Source organism: Microtus pennsylvanicus, chromosome 1, assembly GCF_037038515.1.
Source record: "Microtus pennsylvanicus isolate mMicPen1 chromosome 1, mMicPen1.hap1, whole genome shotgun sequence".
In the NCBI taxonomy this organism is placed as follows: Eukaryota; Metazoa; Chordata; class Mammalia; order Rodentia; family Cricetidae; genus Microtus; species Microtus pennsylvanicus.
Genome location: NC_134579.1, coordinates 102,782,960 through 102,803,320, shown reverse-complemented (window position 1 = coordinate 102,803,320; position 20,361 = coordinate 102,782,960). Strand labels below are relative to the sequence as shown.

Here is a 20,361-nt window from a genome sequence, read left to right as displayed (position 1 = left end):
TGCTCTTGAACTCGTGGTTTATTGATGGTTGATGAGGACTAGTTTTGTTTCCCTATCACTGACCCACAACGTCCCTGCAGGAATGGTCGATAAATCTGAGCAGACTGGAGCCCACTAGGAACAAGGAGACCCAAGGTTACCCTACACCCCGTTCATCTGTTAAAGTTAGTTCATGTAATGCTCTCTGAAAGACAGGAAGTCCCCCTGACATTGACACTATTAAATATGGCTCCAACAATAGAAGTTAACCATAGAAACAGGTGATATGACCAGAAACAATTTGAGGTTCAAACAAGGAAAAAAGATACAAGGTAGTGATACACCCTGTGATCCCAGCACTAGGGCTGAGGCTGGAGGATTGCAAGCTTGAGACCAATGTGAGTGATTTTGTCGTGCCAAGTTTTAGATGTGGTACTGGGGACTCAGCTTCCCTCCAGTCTTGGGCCTCTAGTTAGCACAGCCAATGTCCCCAGGCACCTGCTTTGTCCCCAGAAAAGTTCAGGGCATTGCTTGGAGGTTGTAGCCCTGATGAGTCCCAGGGTCTCCCAGGCTGTGTGTCAGGGTGTTCTGGAACGTCCCCCAAGAGCAGCCACAGCCAGGTCTGAAGCTTGAGCGTTCCTGGCAGGCTGTGTGTCAGGGTGTTCTGGAACGTCTCCCAAGAGCAGCCACAGCCAGGTCTGAAGCTTGAGCGTTCCTGGCAAGCAGGCTTCAGCAGGCAATGAATGCTTCAAATCACAATTCCCTCGGGCCCTTCAAGAGAGAAGAGAGTTAGGAGGCAAAGGTTGGCGCCTGGAGAGGTGTCTCCGTCAGTAAAGTACTTCTTACATAAGCGTGAGGACCTGCATTCAATTTTTAGAACCCACATAAAAAGACAGGCATGGCTGGGCAGTGGTGGCGCACGCCTTTCATCCCATGATTCGGGAGGCAGAGGCAGGCAGATCTTTGTGAGATCGAGGCCAGCCTGGTCTACAAGAGCTAGTTCCAGGACAGGCTCCAAAGCTACAGAGAAAGAGGAAAAAAAGAACCTGTTTCAACAAAACATAAAGGAAAGTTTGCCAGGGGGCTGGAGAGATGGCTCAGCAGTTAAGAGCACTGGCTGTTCTTCCTAAGGTCCTGAGTTCAATTCCCAGCAACTACATGGTGGCTCACACCATCTATGATGAGAACTGATGCTCTTTTCTGGCCCACAGACAGAACACTATTCTAAATAAATAAATCTTAAAAAAAAAAGCCTGTAAGGATTGCAAACAAAGCTACTATGAACACTGTGAAGAGAGAGAGAGAGAGAGAGAGAGAGAGAGAGAGAGAGAGAGAGAGAGAGAGAGAGAAAAGCTTGCCAAGTGTGGTAGAAGGTAGGAGGGAGAAGGGAGCAAGACCCAGATCCACTGTCCCTCTTGTCTGTCAATAAATCCAATGCCGGCACTGGCTGACCACCAACCTCTCCCATGCCCTCTACTAAAGACAAGTATCTTGCTTCTGCCAACTCCTTACGGCTGTTCCAGGGATGTCCTTCCCAATGAGGAGGAAGAAAATCCTAGTCTCCACCACCCCATCTCAAGTTACAGCCCCGTTCTCCTGGTTGTTCATCACCAAGGCTTCTTACCAGGGAACATATTACATTTTTGGTTTTGGGATTTTTTTTGAGACAGGGTATTACTCTGTAGACCAGGATGTCCTGGAACTCAGAGATCTGCCTGCCTGTCTCCTGAGTGCTGGGATTAAAGGTGTGCACCACTATGTCTGGTATATTGAATTTTCTTATCTGTTTTATTGTTTATCTGATTCTTTCTTTCTTTTTATGGTTTTTTTGAGACAGGGTTTCCCTATGTAACAGTCCTAGCTGTCCTGGAACAAGCTCTTGTAGACCAGGCTGGCCTCGAACTCACAGGGATTCACCTGCCTCTGCCTCCCGAGTGCTGGGATTAAAGGCATGCACCACCACGGCCTGGCCTCCTATTTTCTTTTTGCATCTTTCCTTTTATCTATTCGTGTGTGTGTGTGTGTGTGTGTGTGTGTGCATGTGCATACATGCGCACATGCGCGCATGCATGTGTGTCTGATAGGTGCACCTGTGTGTACAGGTCCATGTCCATAGGGAGGCCAGAAGTCAACTTTGAATATCTTGCTGTACCATTATCCCTGTAGAGCTCATTGTTTGTGCTGGGCTGGCTGGTCAGTGAGCCCTGAGATCTGCCTCCCCAGCACCAGATGACGGGTGTGTGCTGGGGATCCGAACTCACATCCTATGCTTACACTGAGCCATCTGTCAAGTTTCCTTTCTATTATTTAAGACCAGATCTCTGAGCTGGGCAGTGGCAGAGTCAAGTGGATCTCTGTGAGTTCAAGGCCAGCCTGGTCTACAGAGTTCCAGGACTGACTAGATAGCTACTGGAAAACCCTATCTTTTTTTTTTTTTTTTTTTGGTTTTTCGAGACAGGGTTTCTCTGTGGCTTTGGAGCCTGTCCTGGAACTAGCTCTTGTAGACCAGGCTGTTCTTGAACTCACAGAGATCTGCCTGCCTCTGCCTCCCGAGTGCTGGGATTAAAGGTGTGAGCCACCACCGCCCAGCTGGAAAACCCTATCTTGAAAAACAAAAAAACAATAACAAAAAAAAAATCATCTCCAGTGCCACGACCATGTATATGCTTCCTCCTATCACCTGGGTAACCCTAACTCTTCTGGGTCCCCCAGTCCCACAGGAAGTGGACCGGTGGACTTCAGTAAGCATCTCCCTTTTTTTTTTTTTTTTGGTTTTTCGAGACAGGGTTTCTCTGTGGCTTTGGAGCCTGTCCTGGAACTAGCTCTGTAGACCAGGCTGGTCTTGAACTCACAGAGATCCTCCTGCCTCTGCCTCCCGAGTGCTGGGATTAAAGGCGTGCACCACCATCGCCCAGCATCTCCCTTCTAGTCCTAAGAGCTGATGTGCACGCAGTGGGCTAGTCATGAGTCCGAGGCTCCTCCCTGCACTTGGACCCTTCACTTCTGAGTAGCCACAGGGTGCAGTACCTTCTTCCGATTGATTCTCCCCTAGATGTTCTCGGCAGCAGCCACATCCCCGTTCACGTAATCTGGCTCCTCATCTGGGCTCCCTGATGGGAACACGGGTGCACCTACGGATCAGGACGGGTGGTTGTTCACAGTTCACAGACACACACCACTGCTGGTCCCCAGCCAGCATGCTCAAGACCCCACAGATGACACAGGGGAGGTGTCATGTTGCACAGGACTCTTGGTGACACAGCCTGTCCCTGCTGTGTTTTCAGAAATTCTCCTGCTTCAAGACTGGGTGACCAGCTCTGGAGGCCACGCTGCTGCCAAGGGGAGTTCTGTGGCCTTGCGAACAATGGAGGCTCCACTGTGAAGCTAGCCTGATTGGCTGGAGGGGAACCCACCCAGGCCGACCCTCCTGCTGCCTGCTGGAGTGGATCCCACCACCACCACCCCAGCCTGCACTTGTGGTGGCCTCTGCCCATGGGAGACAGACCCACAGTCCTCCTGGATTCTCTCCACTCTCGGATGGATAGTGAGTTCTGGTAATCCTCGGCGTCCTCGCCACCTGAGGGAGGGGATGGGGACACTGAGTAGGTCCAGGGAGCCAGGGGCCAGCTCCTCCTTTGGGTGAACTTGACCCAAAAGTAGCAGAGACATGGAGAACACAGGCAAAGCTGAGTCTTGGGAACTCACTTCCTGTTCATGAGGGCGAGCCTAGCTCGGGCTGCCGGCCCCTGCCCTGCCTTACCGGAGTCCAGGGCGCCGGGCTTGCAGATGAGCACGTTCTCGTAGGAGTTGGAGTCATCCTCTGTAATAGAAGGCGGCTGGCAGGGTCTGCTGGTGGGCCCTACCTGCAAGCCCCATGTCCCTTCCCGCTTCTGCTGCCCCCACAGCCCCACCAAGCTCTCCCCCTGGGCTTTAGCGTCTTTTGCCTTCTCTTAGCCCAGATGTTTTTGGGGGTGTTGTTGTTTGTTCTGTGTGTCTACTGGTGCAGATGTGCGTGTTTGTTGTTACCCGTCTTGGTGATCTTGTTTTGTTTTGGGACAATGTCCCCCTGTGTAGCCCTGCTTGTCCTGGAACTTGCTGTGAAAACTGGACTGCCCTCGAACTCACAGAGATCTGAGTGCTGGGATTAAAGGCCTGTGCCACCACACCTGGCAGGAGACCTTTCTCACAGGATAAAGATCAGGGACTGGAGAGATGGCTCAAAGGTTAAGAGCACTGGCTGCTCTTCCACAGGTCCTGAGTTCTAGTCCCAGCAACCACATGGTGGCTCACAACCATCTATAATGCGTTCCAGTACCCTATTCTGGCCTATAGTGCAGGCATACACTGTATACATAATAAATAAATAATTTTTTTTAAAAAAGAATAAAGATCAAGCAAAGGCACTTGCTGAGCTCCTTCCCCAGGACCCACATGGTTAAAGGTCAGCATCGACTCCCACAAGTCGTCCCAAGACTGCCACATGTGTGTCCCCACACCCACGCAATAAACAAATTGTTTTCTTAAAGATGTTTTAAAAAATAGAAGAGGAAGAGGAGAAGTGGCAGAGAGTGGGGGAAAGAAGAGGACCCCTCAATAGACTGCCAGGACCCGCTACAGAGCCAGGTGAGGACCCCACCCAGAGCCCGGCTCCTCTCCATAGGCTGTCCTGATTCCCACCCCTCCACCCCCACCCTTGCTCTCTGTAAAGCAGAAGTGACCATGACCAAAGGCTCTGGCATCCTCCATGCCCGCCTGGGCTTATCTGTCATCAGTGCCCATCTGTGTCTGCCCAGCCCCGGTTGAGAAGTGAGCTCAGATGCTCCCACCCACGGCTCCACTTCTGCTTCCTGTCCTCTCCCTTGCTCTCTGCGCTCTGTCCCCATCCCCTGCATGTGCTGACCAGCTTCCTTCCGCCCTACCCACCTCGGCTGGCCTGTAGCATGTCCTCCTCCTCCCTTCACCTCTCGACATCTCTGCAGACCCATCCTGACCTAGGGGCTGCCTCCTCCTCTGCACCTCCCCACCCCAGCTTCCACCTTACCTTCTGGGGGCTTCTGCGGACATCCCCAGTTGTAGTAGTCTGTGGAAATGGGATCTCTGGACAAGAAAACAGAGTGCAGGTTGCTGGGCAGGCCTGTCAGGAGGGGGCTATCAGGAAGGGCCCTGAGGGGGTCGCCCCTCCCATTTACTATCGATGTTTCCAGAACCCCTGACTACCCTGGGGCTAAGGGACTGTGAGCCTGGCTAGGATACCTTCAACAAGTCCCCACCCACCCATCCCAGGGCCAAAATTCTCATTTATGACATGAGGAGACCCTATTAGGGGTCATTTCTTTTGGGGAGGTGGCCTTAAATCAGATCCTTCTGCCTTAGCCCCCCAAGTACTGGGATGGCTGGGAGGATAGACCTGTACCTCACCATCCCCCCTCCGTCTATCTATGCATCTATCTCTCTCCTCCCTCCTCTCCAAGTTTACATTTAGAGTTGGTTCTTTCCTTTTTACCATGTGGGTCCCAGGGGTGGTGGGGAGATGGGGGTGTGTGGAAATTGGGTTGTGGGGCTTGTGAAGTAAATGCATTCAGTGGTTGAGCTAGCTGACGGCCACCTGCCCCCCCCCCCACGCTATTGTCCCATACTGATCTCAAACTCTCTAGACCAGGATGACCTCCTTCCCCTGTGCTGGGATTACAGCACGAGCCACCACATCAGGTTTACGCAGTGCTGGTGATGAAACCCGGATACTACAAACTGAACCCCACCCCATTTTTGGATGGAGGGAATCACATCTTGACAGGTAGCCCATGGTGACTGCTTTGTAACTCGCCTTTCACCAGATGGCAGGATGGCTGCCCACCCTACCAGATGCTCCTCCTTTGAGCGACCATGGTCACCAGATTGAAAGGCCTTCACTAAATGTCTCATAGATAAAGACGCTTGGGACGGGAGACCCAGAAATTCAGGGGCATACAGAGAGCAGGTTTGGATGAGGGCCACTTACACATAGGTCTCATCAGGCTCGTGACTGCTGCCTGGAAGAGGCCAGATAGAAGAGTTAAAGATGGGCTAAGCTCCCGGGCTGTGGCCCATGCCCTCCCCGCAGAGCTACCCACCTTTGTAGAAGTTCTGGTACCTAAGAGACTCAGGTCCTGGAAGAAAGGCTAAGCTGTCTTCCCTCCAGGTGCTGCCCCAGCCCAACCCAGGCTCTGCAGCCCAAGCAAGGGACTAGGGGCTTTGGACGGTCATAGCTTTGTATGTAGTCTGTTAGAAGTGTGTGCCTTATCTATTCAGGCCCCTTCCATCAACCCCAGGCTCAGCCCTCCCTAAAAGGCCAGTACTTATCCCACTGTCCCATCCCCAGTCAGGCTCAGCCCTGCCTGGTGTCACTCACCTTCGAGGTGAGAGAACAGCAGCTTGTTCTTCCTGCAAGGATGGGGCAAGGGAGGGCTGAGGCGGCACCCTGGGGAGGGGACGGTCCCCTGGGCCCCCACAGGCCAGGACCAAGACAGTTCTGCAGCTTGGGGACAAGGCTTGGCTGACTGTGCCAGGTGGGGGTCCCTGGGAGGACCATGCACTGCGGAATGTCTCCCTACCTTTCAGACGGCTTGTCCAAAGCTGTGTCCCTCAGGGGTCCTGGCCACACTGGTCTAGCCACTTTAAGAGGGAAGCAGGAACAGGGTATAGGTAGGCACTCACCCAGCTGAGCCTTTGCCCACTACATCAGGCTGGCCTCAGGGCAAGGGACACAGAAGGGACCTTGATTTGGGAAGTCCAAGCCCCAAACCAAACCAGGGAAGCAGCAGGGACTCACGGGAGTAGGTCTGAGCCAGGGTAAAGCTCTGTTCATTTTCTTGCCTGCAAATACACAAAGGTATGCTGAGTGGGACCTTGACATGCCCCAGCCAAGGAACGGAGAGAGGCCGAGGAACACAGAAGAGGGAGGAGCAGAGCCTGGGAAGGTGACTGGATGCCTGCGGCTGGATTCCCAGCACTAAAGTCAGGAAGGTGATTGGGAATTTGAAGCCAGCCTGGGCTCCAGAGCAAGTTCTATGCTAGCCAGTGCTACAGAGTAAGACTCTGCCTCAAAAACAAAAAAATAAACACGTAAGCTTTACCATGGCCCATGGTGGTCAGAGATGGAAGATTTTGTTTTCAAATCTCTGCGGTTTTTCAGTTGCAAAAGGAAATGAGGAAGTGTGTGAGTGTGTGTGTGTGTGTGTGTGTGTGTGACAGTGCCTGTTAGAGTGTGCACGTGAAGTCTGTGCTATAAGTGTAGGAAGTGTGTGTGCATGCAGCAGAGACCGGGAGAGTGTGGTCAGCCAGGTCCCCTCCCCTCTCGTCTTTTTTTCTGTTTTGCGATGCGGTCTCATTCTGTAGACCTTACTGTCCTGGAATTCTGTGGACTATATCGAGCTGATTAGCTCAGAACATAGAGATCCGCCTGCCTCTGCTTCCTGAGTGCTGAGATGAAAGGGATGTACGACTGTGCCTGCCCCTTGCCTTTTTATTTTATGTTGGGCATTGAACTCAGGACCCTGAGCATACTCAGCAAGCACCACTGAGCCACATACTCAGCCCTTCTCTGGGGACTCTAGGTACATGCTCTACAGCTGAGTCACAATCTCTTCCCCACCCCCTACACACTTTAAAGTTCTTTTATTTTTATAATATGCATGGGTATTTTACTGGGTATTTTTCCCACGTGTTTGTCTGTCCACCACATGCATTCCTGGTGCCTGAGGAGGTTAGAAGAGGGCATTGGATCTCTGGAGCCGGAGTTAAAGATGTGGGTGTTGGGGATCAAATCCAGTGCTCTTAACCACTGAGCCATCTCTCCAGCCCTGCTTTTCAACTTTAAAAAAGTTTATTTATATTTATTATTATTGTTGTTGTTGTTGGTGGTGGTGGTGGTGGTGGTGGTGATGGTGTGTGTGTGTGTGAGTGTGTGTGTGTGTGTGTGTGTGTGTGGTGTAGTAAGCAGTGTGTGGTGTAGTAAGCAGATGGAGACCAGAGGACATTTTTGGGAGTCCTTAGTTTTCTTCTACCATGGATTCCAGGGATCAAACTCAAGTCACCAGACTTTGGCTTCAGTCACTTTTACTTGCTGCACAAATTTTGAGGCAAGGTTTGTTGAGTTGCCAGGCTGGCCTTGAACTCCCTTGTGGCCCAGGCAGGCTCTGGGGTATCTGGGGTGACAGGAGGTGCCTCTCAAGTGGATTTTAGATTCTGCTCCCATTCTGCCTGGTGTCCAGGCTTCTTCCCCGCTCCCATGCCCTGTGTTGGCGCATTCTCTCAGACAGCCCTGGATTCTTTCCTCCAATGAATGCTAAGCACCCACTGGAGCCTGCCATGGAACAGGCATGAGTGAGGGCAGAAACTGGGCCCCTGGGGGGATCCCCAAATACACCAAGCTGGGACAACTCACTGGTTCCTCTGCTCGTAGATTTTCTCATTTCTCTTCACCCCTGCAAGAACAGAAATGGCATAGCAAGTGTCCCTGAACTTGGGATGTGTGGTGAGGGAAGCTGAGGGCTGACCACCCCCCCCTTTTGTAATTCCACTAGGCTCTTGGCAAAGTCCCTTGTGGCTGCCTGTCATTGAGATGGTTCATATCAGTCGGGTATGGTGACACATGCCTGTGATCCCACCACTTAGGAAGCAGAGGCAGGAGAATAGGAACAATTTGAGGCTAGCTTGAGCTGAAGAAGGAAGAAGGAAGGAAGGAAGGAAGGATGGAAGGAAGGAAGGAAGGCAGGCAGGCTGGAGGAAGAAAAAAACAGAGAGAAGACAGAAGAAATGAGGGAGGGAGAGGAAGGAAGGAGGAAGAGAGGCTGGAAGAAGGCTGGGGCAGGGGGTAGGAAGGAAGGAGGGAGGGAGAAGAAGGAAGGAGGAAAGGAAGGAAAAGTACTTAATCCCTTTTGTGAGGGGAGGACAGTTTGAAATAGAGGGTGCCACAGGTAGCTGGCCTCCCTTCTCCAGAGCAACTCCTGGCCTAAGTGACCGCCCTGGTCCAATAGAACTGGTCTTCGCCCACACCCAGTGTCTTCAGGGGCTGAGTAGGGGCCAGCAGCTGGTTCCTGGGTGCCCATCCTCTTGTCCCTTCTGACAGCCAGGTCCAGCCCCAGAGGCCTCTGGGACAGAATCTCCACGGTACTCCCATCATTCCCTGCCCATGTGACACTTACCTGGGCGGGAGCAGCGGGCACACAGCCAGGCTGTGGCCCCCAACAGCAGCAGCATTGGTACTGACAATGGCCACAGCAGCTCCAACTTGTCACTCATGTCGGCTTGGGGAGGGGGCTGCAAAGCTGCATTGGAGATCTGTGAGCCAGGGGCTCCCAGCTGCTGCCCTACCCAATGGCTTCAGCTCCTGATCTCTCTGGTTCTTGGTTCCAGCAACAATGTTATGGCTGTCCTTGCTCCAGGATTGACCAACCATGTCTCTCTCCTATGCGACCCTAACCAACACACTGACTACCAGACCATGTGCACTAGAAGATTCTGAAATCACTGGGCAGCACCAAGAAACTGTGGACAAGCCCAAGCACTCATTCCCAATCCCCTGGCCCTGAGAGACAGGCTCCTTAACTCACAACTGGAGAAGCTGAGACTAGGACCTGGCCCCAGCTGCTTTATGGACAGGGAAGAGTCAAACATAAGGCTCAGTCCTGGACCTGGCACAAGGGCTTGCATCTGCCATCATCCCAGCAACGCTGGAGGCTGAAGAATTGCCTGTAGCCTCAGGCCAGCCGGAGACAACTTAGTGTGTCTCAGGTTAGCCTGGGCTAAAGACTAAGACCCAATGTCAGAAACAAAACAAAAATAAGGTGGCGGGGCTGAAGCGATGGCTCAACACTGAAGAGAGCACGCATGCCTTTAATCCCAGCACCCGGGAGGCAGAGGCAGGCGGAGCTCTGAGTTGGAGGCCAGCCTGGTCTATGGAGTGACTTCCAGAACAGCTGGGGCTACACAGAGAAACCCTGTCTCAAAAAAACCAACCAACCCAGATCCTGCCTGTAGTGTGGGAGCTAGAGGATGCCTCTCAGAGGAGGGCACCCTGAGACAGCATAGTTCAGGGATGGGTGCCCGGCTGAGGGACAGGGTTTGAGGACCCGTAGAGTGAGAGAAAGGGGGAGGTGGGGCTGTGGGGGGGGATGTCTGCAGTGAGGAGGCTGTGAACTCCCAGTTAGCCCAGGGCCATGAGAAGGCAGTGGCTGTCCCAGCCTTGAAGCCCTGTATAGTCTGGTGAGTGGGTAGAATACAGCCATCCCTTATGAAACCAGCTAACACAAGTACGAAGAGACTCAGCTTAGAGCATGGACAGGGGACACAGTTGAGGGAGCCAGTCAGGGGCATGTGGAGCGATAGTGACAAAGTGGCCGCTCTGTCTGCACTTGGTCCTACTTCCAGCTAGAGAAGGCACAGCTCAGTGATAGAGCATCTGCCTAGAATCCCCCAGTGAGGGGCTGGGGTGTGGCTCAGTGGTAGAGCCCCTGCCTAGAATCCCCCAGTGAGGGGCTGGGGTGTGGCTCAGTGGTAGAGCACCTGCCTAGAATCCCCCAGTGAGGGGCTGGGGTGTGGCTCAGTGGTAGAGCACCTGCCTAGAATCCCCCAGTGAGGGGCTGGGGTGTGGCTCAGTGGTAGAGCCCCTGCCTAGAATTCCCCAGTGAGGGGCTGGGGTGTGGCTCAGTGGTAGAGCCCCTGCCTAGAACCCCCCAGTGAGGGGCTGGGGTGTGGCTCAGTGGTAGAGCCCCTGCCTAGAATCCCCCAGTGAGGGGCTGGGGTGTGGCTCAGTGGTAGAGCCCCTGCCTAGAACCCCCCAGTGAGGGGCTGGGGTGTAGCCTTTGGTTAGAACATTGTCTTTGTCTATCAAAGGACATAAACTGAGCATATGGCACATCCCCGTAATTCTAGCACTGCATGAAACAGAACCAGGGGAGTTAGAGAAATGGCTCAGTGGCTTGTTAAGAGCACTGGTTGTTTTTCCAGAGGACTTGAGTTCAATTCCCAGCAACCACGTGGTAGCTCACAACCATCTCTAGTGGGATATGTTACCTCCTTTAATATAAGGGCGAGCATGCAGATGGAGCACTCATATATAAATCTTTCAAAAAAAATTTGGGTGGTAGTGGCACATGCCTTTAATCCCAGCACTGGGATTGGGAAGAAGAGGCAGATGGATGTCTGTGAGTTCAAGGCCAGCCTGGTTTACAGAGAGTTCCAGGACAGTCATACAGGCTCCAAAACTACACAAAGAAACCCTAACTTGAAAAACAAAAACAAAATAAACAAGGAAAGAAAGAACAAGCCAGGAGGACTGGGAGATCAAGGCTAATTCTGGGTACAAAGCACAACCCTATGTATATTTTTTTAAAAAAAGGAGAGATGTACACACACACACACACACACACACGGAGGGGGAGACAGAGAGGAAGCAGAGGGGGAAATATGAAAGAGTAATAGCAGGAGGGTGGGGAGAAGAGAGAATTGGAGCATGGTGTCTTGCTCCTATATGCCTGTAACCCAGCACTTGGGAAGCAGCGGCTCAGGAGTTCAAGGTCATCCTTGGCTACATAGTGGCCAGCTTGGGCTACAAGACACTCTCTCAAGGAAAAAAAACGAGGAGGATGAGGAGACTTGGACATAGCACAAGCAGGCTCCCTATAACTCAGTGGTTGCTCACTTCAGTCCACTTGGGACCCCAAGAGCAAGCCCGTACTTTTGGATTGGCATTCACGGTCCCAGGAGCTGGCCTGCTGGCTTCTGTTTCCTCTTCAAGACCCCATGCCTTTGGAAGGAGAACCATGCTCTGTCCAAGAGGCTTTGGTTACCAGAGAGCCAACTGGCTTCTAGGCCTGTTGTCCAGGGATGAGCGGGACTCCAGAAGTCCTCAGCCCTGGGGTGGTGTGGCTCAGGTCACCTCTATGCTAAAGCCTGCCACCCAGGGAAATGACGTGTGGCCTGTCATGGAGATGATGACTGTAGAGCAGGGTCAGTCATGTGGGTTGTTTCCACCTAGATCTTGTCATAGTCACAGTTGTGGCCATGTGTCATGGGAAGGGACTGTCAGTGCAAAGACTGAGGGGATGTAGTATCCCAGCTGGTGATGTCGAGAGGCACAGCCTGGATGCCCTCCACTGACCCCAGTGGGGTCTGAGGGACTAAACCTTGTGAGGACTGTGAGAACCTAATGAAGCAGATGACAGGCCTAGAGGAGCAGGCTTGCTCTCCTAGCTGCTGAGGAGGCTGTGGCAGGAGGGCATCCAATCCTTACCCTGTCTTTGTGGGCACCAGGCATGAATGTGGTACACACATGTACATGCAAGCAAAACACTCACACACATACATTTTGTCTTTGAGACAGGAAGTCACTGTGAAGCCCTGGCTGGTCTGAAACTCACTGTGTAGTCCAGGCTGGCCCAGAACTCAAAGAGACTGGCCTGCCTCTGCCTCCCAAGGGCTGAGATTATAGCGGGCACCATCATGTGCCAACTTACATGAAAGTTTTTTTTTTAATATTTATTTATACAATACAACATTCTCTCTGTGTGTATGCCTGCAGTCCAGAAGAGGGACCAGACCCCATTACAGATGGTTGTGAGCCACCATGTGGTTGCTGGGAATTGAACTCAGGACCTTTGGAAGAGCAGGCAATGCTCTTAACCTCTGAGCCATCTCTCCAGCCCTACATGAAAGTTTTAAAGTTAACTAAAAAGGTTGCTGGAGGAGAGAAGTTCCTCACGGTAAGGTGCCCACGCTCCTGTAGGTTAACCCCTCACATCCTGAAAGCAAACCTAATGGAACTCACCGGGCTACCACCAGACCTCACTCTACTGGAAGAAGACCATGATATCAGAAGGGGGTTGGTTGGGAAGAGGGCAAGCAACCAATGAGAATGGGGTGGACAAGAGAGGTGACGGGGTGAATATAGTCAAGATGCATCCTTTACATGTATGGAAAAGCCACAAGCCTATCATTATGCATAATCAGTACATGGTAAGAAAAAGGCGGAGTGGAGGCTGGTGAGCTAGCTTGGGTAAAAATGTGCTTTTCTCAGAGTCTCAGCTTGATTCCCAGGACCCACACAATGGTGAGACCTTACTCCTGCAAGGTGTTCTCTGCCCTACACCATAGCACGCGCCTATCCATCCACCCATCCAGTAATTAAAAATGTGTTAAAATAGTAAGAAACAAAACAAAAAGAGCAGATGCGAGCGCGTGGGGCGCTTCCTGGACAGGGTCTGGGACCTGCTTCTCAGTTGGGAATTTGCCTGAGCCCAACTGTTTTCTTCCCAGGGGGCAAACGGGAGGCTTAGAGAGGTATGTACTTCGCCACAAAGAAACAGAGTTAAAGAGAGGCAGTGACGGAAGTCCAGAGCGGGCCCCCTGAGTTCCCGCCATTCCATGTGCTCATACGCGCTCTCTACCTGGGATGCCAGCAGGCCGGGCTGAGGGTGGAGGGGACAACAGGTTGGGGCTGCAGGAGGGGCAGCCTGCAGTCACACAAGGCCCCAAGGGGCCAAGCAGGGCTGGCTGCGGGTATGCCGGGGACTGCCACAGCCCTGTGGTTCTGTGGGCCAAAATAGCTCAAAGGGAAGTGGGCAGTTTTCATATGAACAAGGTTTGCACAGGGCTGGTCTCTAACCTCGGAGCCTCCAGCCTCAACGGTCCTTAGTGATAGCTCTGCCCATGGCTCACCCTTCAGGGAACAAGAGGCCACAAGGGTTGGCTTAGCTGAGGATTGCAACCAATCGCACAGACCTGGGATGGCTGTAGCTGTGTTCATGAGCTACTCTGGGGCCTGTGGTCTTGGCTGAATGTCTGTGGTTTGTTCCTCTGAAACAGGGTCTCAGTACGGAGTACAGGCTGGCCTTGAACTCACTGTTCTCCCTCCTTAGCATCCCTAGGGCTATGATTACAGCAGTGTACCACAATCCCCACCCGGCTGGACCAAGTACCTGGGGCTTCAAATAGGTGGAGAGAGGGCTCTGAAAAACCTATCGAAGGCCAAACGTCCAGGTGAGTTGTACATGTGTTTGTGGGTATAGCCATGTGCAGAGGTCTGGTGAGCCCTTTTCCAGGTCAGTGGTGGTGGTGGAGATTGGCTGGAGGAACCTGGCCAACCCGGGCCACCTATTCACAGAGACAAACAGAGCCCGCCAGCTCTACAGGGGCTATCTGTCAACAGGTATTAAGTTGGGTCAGGACTGGTTGGATGAGGGACAGCAACTCCCTCCTGGCTGAGACAGGGCCTGGGCACAGTTCCCCAGAGCATCCCAGATTCACCCACAGGCCTGGGGTATTAGCTAACCCTTTACAGATGGGAGAAACCGAGTTTATCTCTTGGTTTTGGCTGGCCTTCCCCAGCCACTGGTAATACCAGAACCACCCTGGGGGCCTCCTGGGGTCTCACAGGCTCGGGGTTCGGGAAGAAAATGATAGGTAGGTAGGTATCTGGAGCCCCTGAAACAGGCTGTCCCTAAGGGGCCACAGCACCAGGCCAGGGCTATCAGATGTCTCAGCCACCGCTCAGTCCATAGCTAAGGGTCTTCAGTATGGTGCAGAAAACACCTGCTCAGCTGGGCACCCCTGGGAAATGCTTACCTGAGAGTGGGGGTTCCTCACCATGGCCAACCCATCCTGTGCCGGCACACCTGCCCAAGCTGATGCCAACACCATAGACTCTGGTGGGCAGCAGGCAAGGCGGTTGGCTTCCTGTCACTACTGAGTCATCTGCGCACATCCGCCTCAGCCGGACTGCTCAACTGGCTAGTGACAGAGTGGGCGGGGCAGAGACAGAGAAAGATACAGAGATAGAAAGCGAGGAGTGGGGCATGGTGGTGTGTGCCTTCAAATGCCTGTACCTGGGAGGCAGAAGCAGGCAGATCTCTGAGAGTATGAGGCGTCTGTTCTACATAGTGAGTTCCAGCCAGGGATGCTGCACGGTGAGACCTTGTCTTAGAAATGGGAAGTGAGAGACAGGCACAGAAACACAGAAAGCCCAGACTCACACAGGCCCCAAGAAGCACGGAGAAGAGGAGCAATGTCAACCTCAGAGTTCACATGCACACAGAAGTGGGGAGGACAGAAGGAGAGCCGTGCAGGAGGGACCCACAGAACGAACACACATACACCAAGAGGGGAGGGAGAGAGTCACACAGGTCAGGAGAGGACCAGAAAGACAGACAGATATGCAGAGACACAGACAAGCAGAGCCCTTTCAGCACCCTCCAGCGTCCGAGTGGGGATCAGGCAGACAAGGAGACTAGAGCAGCAGAATCCCATAGGACAAACAAGGTAAGGGGCATGGTGGATGGCACAAAGACAGCAGATGCAACGAAAGAGCAGTGTCACAAGCAGCTGGATAGACACCCAACCTGCCTCTGTGTGTTGGGAGGGGGATGGAGGTATGTGTGAACATGGAGGCCAGTGAGGGAGGTGTGTGTGTGTGTGAACGTGGAGGCCAGTGAGGGAGGTGGGGGTGTGTGAACGTGGAGGCCAGTGAGGGAGGTGGGGGTGTGTGTGAACGTGGAGGCCAGTGAGGGAGGTGGGGGTGTGTGAACGTGGAGGCCAGTGAGGGAGGTGGGGGTGTGTGAACGTGGAGGCCAGTGAGGGAGGTGTGTGTGTGTGTGAACGTGGAGGCCAGTGAGAGAGGTGGGGTGTGTGTGAACGTGGAGGCCAGTGAGGGAGGTGTGTGTGTGTGTGAACGTGGAGGCCAGTGAGGGAGGTGGGGGTGTGTGTGAACATGGAGGCCAGTGAGGGAGGTGGGGGGGGTGAACGTGGAGGCCAGTGAGGGAGGTGGGGGTGTGTGTGAACGTGGAGGCCAGTGAGGGAGGTGTGTGTGTGTGTGAACATGGAGGCCAGTGAGGGAGGTGGGGGTGTGTGAACGTGGAGGCCAGTGAGGGAGGTGGGGGTGTGTGTGAACGTGGAGGCCAGTGAGGGAGGTGGGGGTGTGTGTGAACATGGAGGCCAGTGAGGGAGGTGGGGGGGGTGAACGTGGAGGCCAGTGAGGGAGGTGGGGGTGTGTGTGAACGTGGAGGCCAGTGAGGGAGGTGGGGGGGGTGAACGTGGAGGCCAGTGAGGGAGGTGGGGGTGTGTGTGAACGTGGAGGCCAGTGAGGGAGGTGGGGGGGGGGTGTGAACGTGGAAGCCAGAAGCCAGTCTTGGTAACATCCACTTCTTTTTTTCCTCCCCCAAGACAGGTTTCTTTGAGTAGCCCTGGCTGTCATGGAACTCACTCTGTAGACCAGGCTGGCCTCAAATTCAGAGATGCACCTGCCTCAGCCTCCTAAGTGCTGGGATCAGAGTGTGCCATCACCACCAATCATGGAATTGGTTATTTTACCAAATGGGTCCCAGTCTGTCTTGTTAGAAAGCACCTTTACCCACTGAGACCCACTGAGCCACCTTGCCAGATCACCTAGTGGTTTATTTCTCTATTTATGTCTATGTAGTCCTGACTGGCCTGGGAACTCGGAGACCCACCTGCTTCTTCCTGAGTGCTGGGACCACACCCAGTTTCCACCTTGCTTTCCTCTCACAGACCCGGGGCGGCTTACCGAGTAGTCCAGGCTGACTGGTCCTGCAAACTCCAGAGAGCCTTGTTTCCATGTCCTCAGTGCTGAGATCAGTGTTTGTTCCCAGAGCCGCTATGAGTTTGGGTTCTCTGGCTTTTGAGAGCTTTATGGACTATCATATGTCCTCTCTACCCCAAAGCTGCTTCTCAGTTGGGAGTGTTATTGCCTGCGGCTCAGGGAGGCACCACTGCCCTAAGGGACAAGGATCAACAGCCTGCCTAGCTCTGCACCCTGCAACTTGAAAAAGGCTAATATGATGTTCCACCTGCTGGTCACATCAAGGCTTGAGGCAGGACAGTCCCACCCTGAAATCTGCTTGCTGAGTTTAGTGTTTCAGAACCAAGGTCTGCCCTAGCGGTCTGGGTTTTTTTCTCCTCCAGTCTTTGCACCGAGCCTACTGCTGCCACCAGGTGGTGAAGTAAAGTAACACAGGGAACAGTACCCATTAGCAGGAGATCGCAGGCAGCTCAGGAGTTGGCTCCATCTCCAACATCCTAGGACCACTGGGAATATGTGTCAGATAGTGCCTGGCACACTCAGTTCAAAAGGCTTCCTTTCCCATGGGGTCAGGTGGGGAAGCAGAGACTCAGGAAGAGCTAGTGTTCACGGCTGGCCTCTTCCCCACACTTTGGTAACAATTCAGCATTTATCCCAAGGCCGGTGGCATAGCTACCCTTCTAGCCTCTGAGGGCACCCATACACACAGCTAAAGATTATTAGCCAGGTGGTGGTGGCAGACCCCTTTAATCCTAGCACCTAGAGGCAGGCAGATCTGAGTTCAAGGCCAGCCTGATCTACAAAAGTAATCCCCCCCCCCCCAAAGATGAAACAACACAAACTGGAATGGAGAGGGCTAGGAATGTTGCTCAGTTGGTAAATGTTTGCCTAGGTTCCATACCCACAATGCACAGGCTAGGTATGGAGGCACACTCCTATAATGTCCAAGCCCTTTCTAATTTTTTTTTCTTTTTTGGGTTTTCAAGACTGGGTTTCTCTGTGTAGCTTTGGAGCCTGGCCTAGAACTCTCTGTAGCTCAGGCTGGTCTCAGTGCTAGGATTAAAAGCATGTGCGACCACTGCCCAGCCCTAATTTTCCATTTTTGTTTTTTTTAAGAGTTTCTACGTAGCTTTGGAGCCTGTCCTGGGACCCTCTGTAGACCAGGCAGGCCTCAAACTTAGAGACCCACCTGCCTCTGCCTCCCAAGTGCTGGGATTAAAGAGGGGTGTGTGCTACCACTGCCTAGCCCTAATTTTCCATTTTTGTTTTTTTTACTTATTATGTATCTTTGTTTTTTTTTAAATATTTATTTATTTATTATGTATCCAATATTCTGTCTGTGTGTATGTCTGCAGGCCAGAAGAGGGCACCAGACCTCATTTACCATGTGGTTGCCGGGAATTGAACTCAGGACCTTTGGAAGAGCAGGCAATGCTCTTAACCACTGAGCCATCTCTCCAACCCTCATTTTTGTTTTTCAAGACAGGCTTTCTCTGTAGCTTTGGAGCCTGTCCTGAAAGGACAGTGGCTAGCTCTCGTAAACCAGGATGGTCTTGAACTTAGAGATCTGCCTGTCGCTGCCTCCCGAGTGCTGGATTTAAAGGCATAAATCTATCCTTAATTTCAATAGTACAATATATGAGAAGGCCCTTCCTTGGTGGTATTCTGGATATCTCCTCCCTGCTTTTCAGAAGGACTGCTCTGCTAATAACTCATTATAGCATCTCCCAGGGAATCCAAACTCTGTAGGGCCTAAAAGAAGACCACAAAGCAATTTTACAGAGCAGTTGCTTTTGAGTATCTGCATTTTATAGAGCTTTGGATGCAGTGAGAGATAAAGCAGGGACTGAGTTGGCTATAGCCATTTTTTTGTTTGTTTGTTTCCCAAGTTAAGTTTACATTTGTGTGTGTAGACAACATAGGAGGTCAAAGGACACTTGTGAAAGTCAGTTTCTTTCAACCATGTGGGTGCTGGGGATTGAACTTAGTTTGTCAGGCATGCAGCAAGTATCCTTATCTGCTAAGCCATCTCACTGTCCCGTCTTCAATATTGTGGTTCACCTTTACAAAAAAAATAAACAAAACCCTGCTGCTCTTTAAAGGAGAGCTCACAACCAGCTGACTCTAGCTCCAAGAGATTCAGTACTCTCTCCTGACTACTCCACAGGCACATAGTGCAACATTCATGCAAAATGCTCATGCTCAAACTAAATCTTAGGACCAGAGAGGTGACTCGGTGCATAGAGCACTGGCTGCTTTTCCAGGGGGTGGTTTGATGATCCCAAGTACCCACATGTCGGCTCACAATTCAAGTCCAGTTCCAGGGAAGCTGGCTCCTTCCTTTGGCTTCTGCCAGCCCTGAGTGCACGTGATGCAGACAAACCCACACCCACCCACCCACCCCCACACACACGAGAGGAGAGAGAGAGAGAGAGCGCGAGCGCTCCAGGAGACCCAACACCCTCTTCTAGCCACTGCAGGGACACCCTACATAAGTAGACAAAAAGTCACAAAGTATTGTAAAGCACCACAATCTACAAGAGCTAGTTCCAGGAGAGGCTCTCAAAAAGCCAAAAACACCATAAAAAAAAACCAAAAAAAAAACCAAAAAAAAAACCACAACAACAACCCAACAAAAAAAGCCAACACCACAAAATTCTCAAAATCACCAAGACTCAGACTCTGGAGAGACAATATGGCTCAACAGAATGAACCCAAAGGAAGAGCATTTTAGCATACTGTTGTTCTGTGAATCCAGTCTAAGAACCCTGCAGAGGTTGAAGTGTGGCTCAGCTGTGGTGTTTTCGCGTAGCATATAGGCCTTGCCTTCAATTCCCAGGAACAACAAAAACAAACAAAACAGCCAGGCAGTGGTGGCTCACACCTTTAATCCCAGCAGAGGCAGGTGGATCTCTGGGAGTTTGAGGCTAGCCTGGTCCAGAGTTCCAGGAAAGCCATGGCTGTTACATTTTTGTCTTGAAAAACAAAATAAATGAATTTTAAAAAAAGGCAGAGAACTCAATAACCACTTGTCTGAATTCATCTCAGGACCATCAATATGCATCAATAGAGACGGTTCACAAACACTGTGAAAAAGTTCCTTTCACTTTGGCATTTTGCTAGGGTCACACCTACCCTTAGCTTTGACTCCTGGGAGGTAGGGACACTAGATAGCTAAGCTAGTGAGCAGCATTTCTCAGACTTGGTCTCATTATGTACTGAATTCAAGATCTGCCTGTCTTTGCATCCTGAATGTTGGGATTAAAGGTATGCCACTATGCCCAACACATCATTTTACGTGTAAGGGTGTTCACCTGCAAATGTATTCATGCCTGATGGTGGTCGGAAGAGGACACCAGACTTCCTGGGACTGGAATTATAGATGGTTGTGAGCTACCATGTAGATGCTGGGATCTGAATGCGAGAACTCTGGAAGAGCAGTCAGTACCCTTAACTCAACCATTTCTAGCCCTCAAAGGCCATTTTAAAACACAGAGTCTATCACAGACCCACGTCCCAGGCATTTATCTTCCTGTCTCTGCATCTCCAGCACTGGGACCATGGGGGTGCGCTGCTGTTTTACATGGATGCTGGAGATGCTTATACAACAAACACTGTTCTTTACCAGGCTGCACCCCACTCTCTTCTTTTGAGGGTCCAAGGATCAGGCCTCAAGCAAGGCCATCCATCACTGGGAATTGAGACGGATGGACAGAGCACACTTAGTACCACAGCACTTGCCTAATAGGACCAAAGATGACAGCATAACTCTTTGAATAGCTGAAAAGCTGCACTGAACCTGCCACCTAAAT

At 52.0% G+C, this 20,361-nt stretch overlaps 1 protein-coding gene across 4 annotated transcripts; it reads right to left on the bottom strand.

The window, feature by feature from the left end:
• Positions 1–14,831, bottom strand: Lat2 (linker for activation of T cells family member 2). 4 transcript variants are annotated; one of them, XM_075977264.1, is made up of 14 exons: positions 14,581–14,665; positions 13,935–14,109; positions 9,162–9,284; positions 8,402–8,441; positions 6,788–6,831; positions 6,570–6,630; positions 6,368–6,399; positions 6,090–6,125; positions 5,978–6,008; positions 5,021–5,076; positions 3,740–3,799; positions 3,485–3,556; positions 3,007–3,110; positions 1–750 (listed from the first exon to the last, which is right to left on the bottom strand). In XM_075977264.1, exons 2-13 carry the CDS (start codon positions 14,026–14,028, stop codon positions 3,028–3,030), a joined length of 732 nt encoding a protein of 243 aa, XP_075833379.1. In that variant the 5' UTR covers positions 14,029–14,109; positions 14,581–14,665; the 3' UTR covers positions 1–750; positions 3,007–3,027. The 4 variants fall into 4 exon arrangements, with proteins under 4 accessions (XP_075833379.1, XP_075833362.1, XP_075833353.1 ...); XM_075977247.1 differs by lacking the exon at positions 13,935–14,109 and having other exon boundaries at positions 3,007–3,089; positions 14,581–14,831; XM_075977238.1 differs by lacking the exon at positions 13,935–14,109 and having other exon boundaries at positions 14,581–14,742.
• Positions 14,832–20,361: the final 5,530 nt, after the last annotated feature.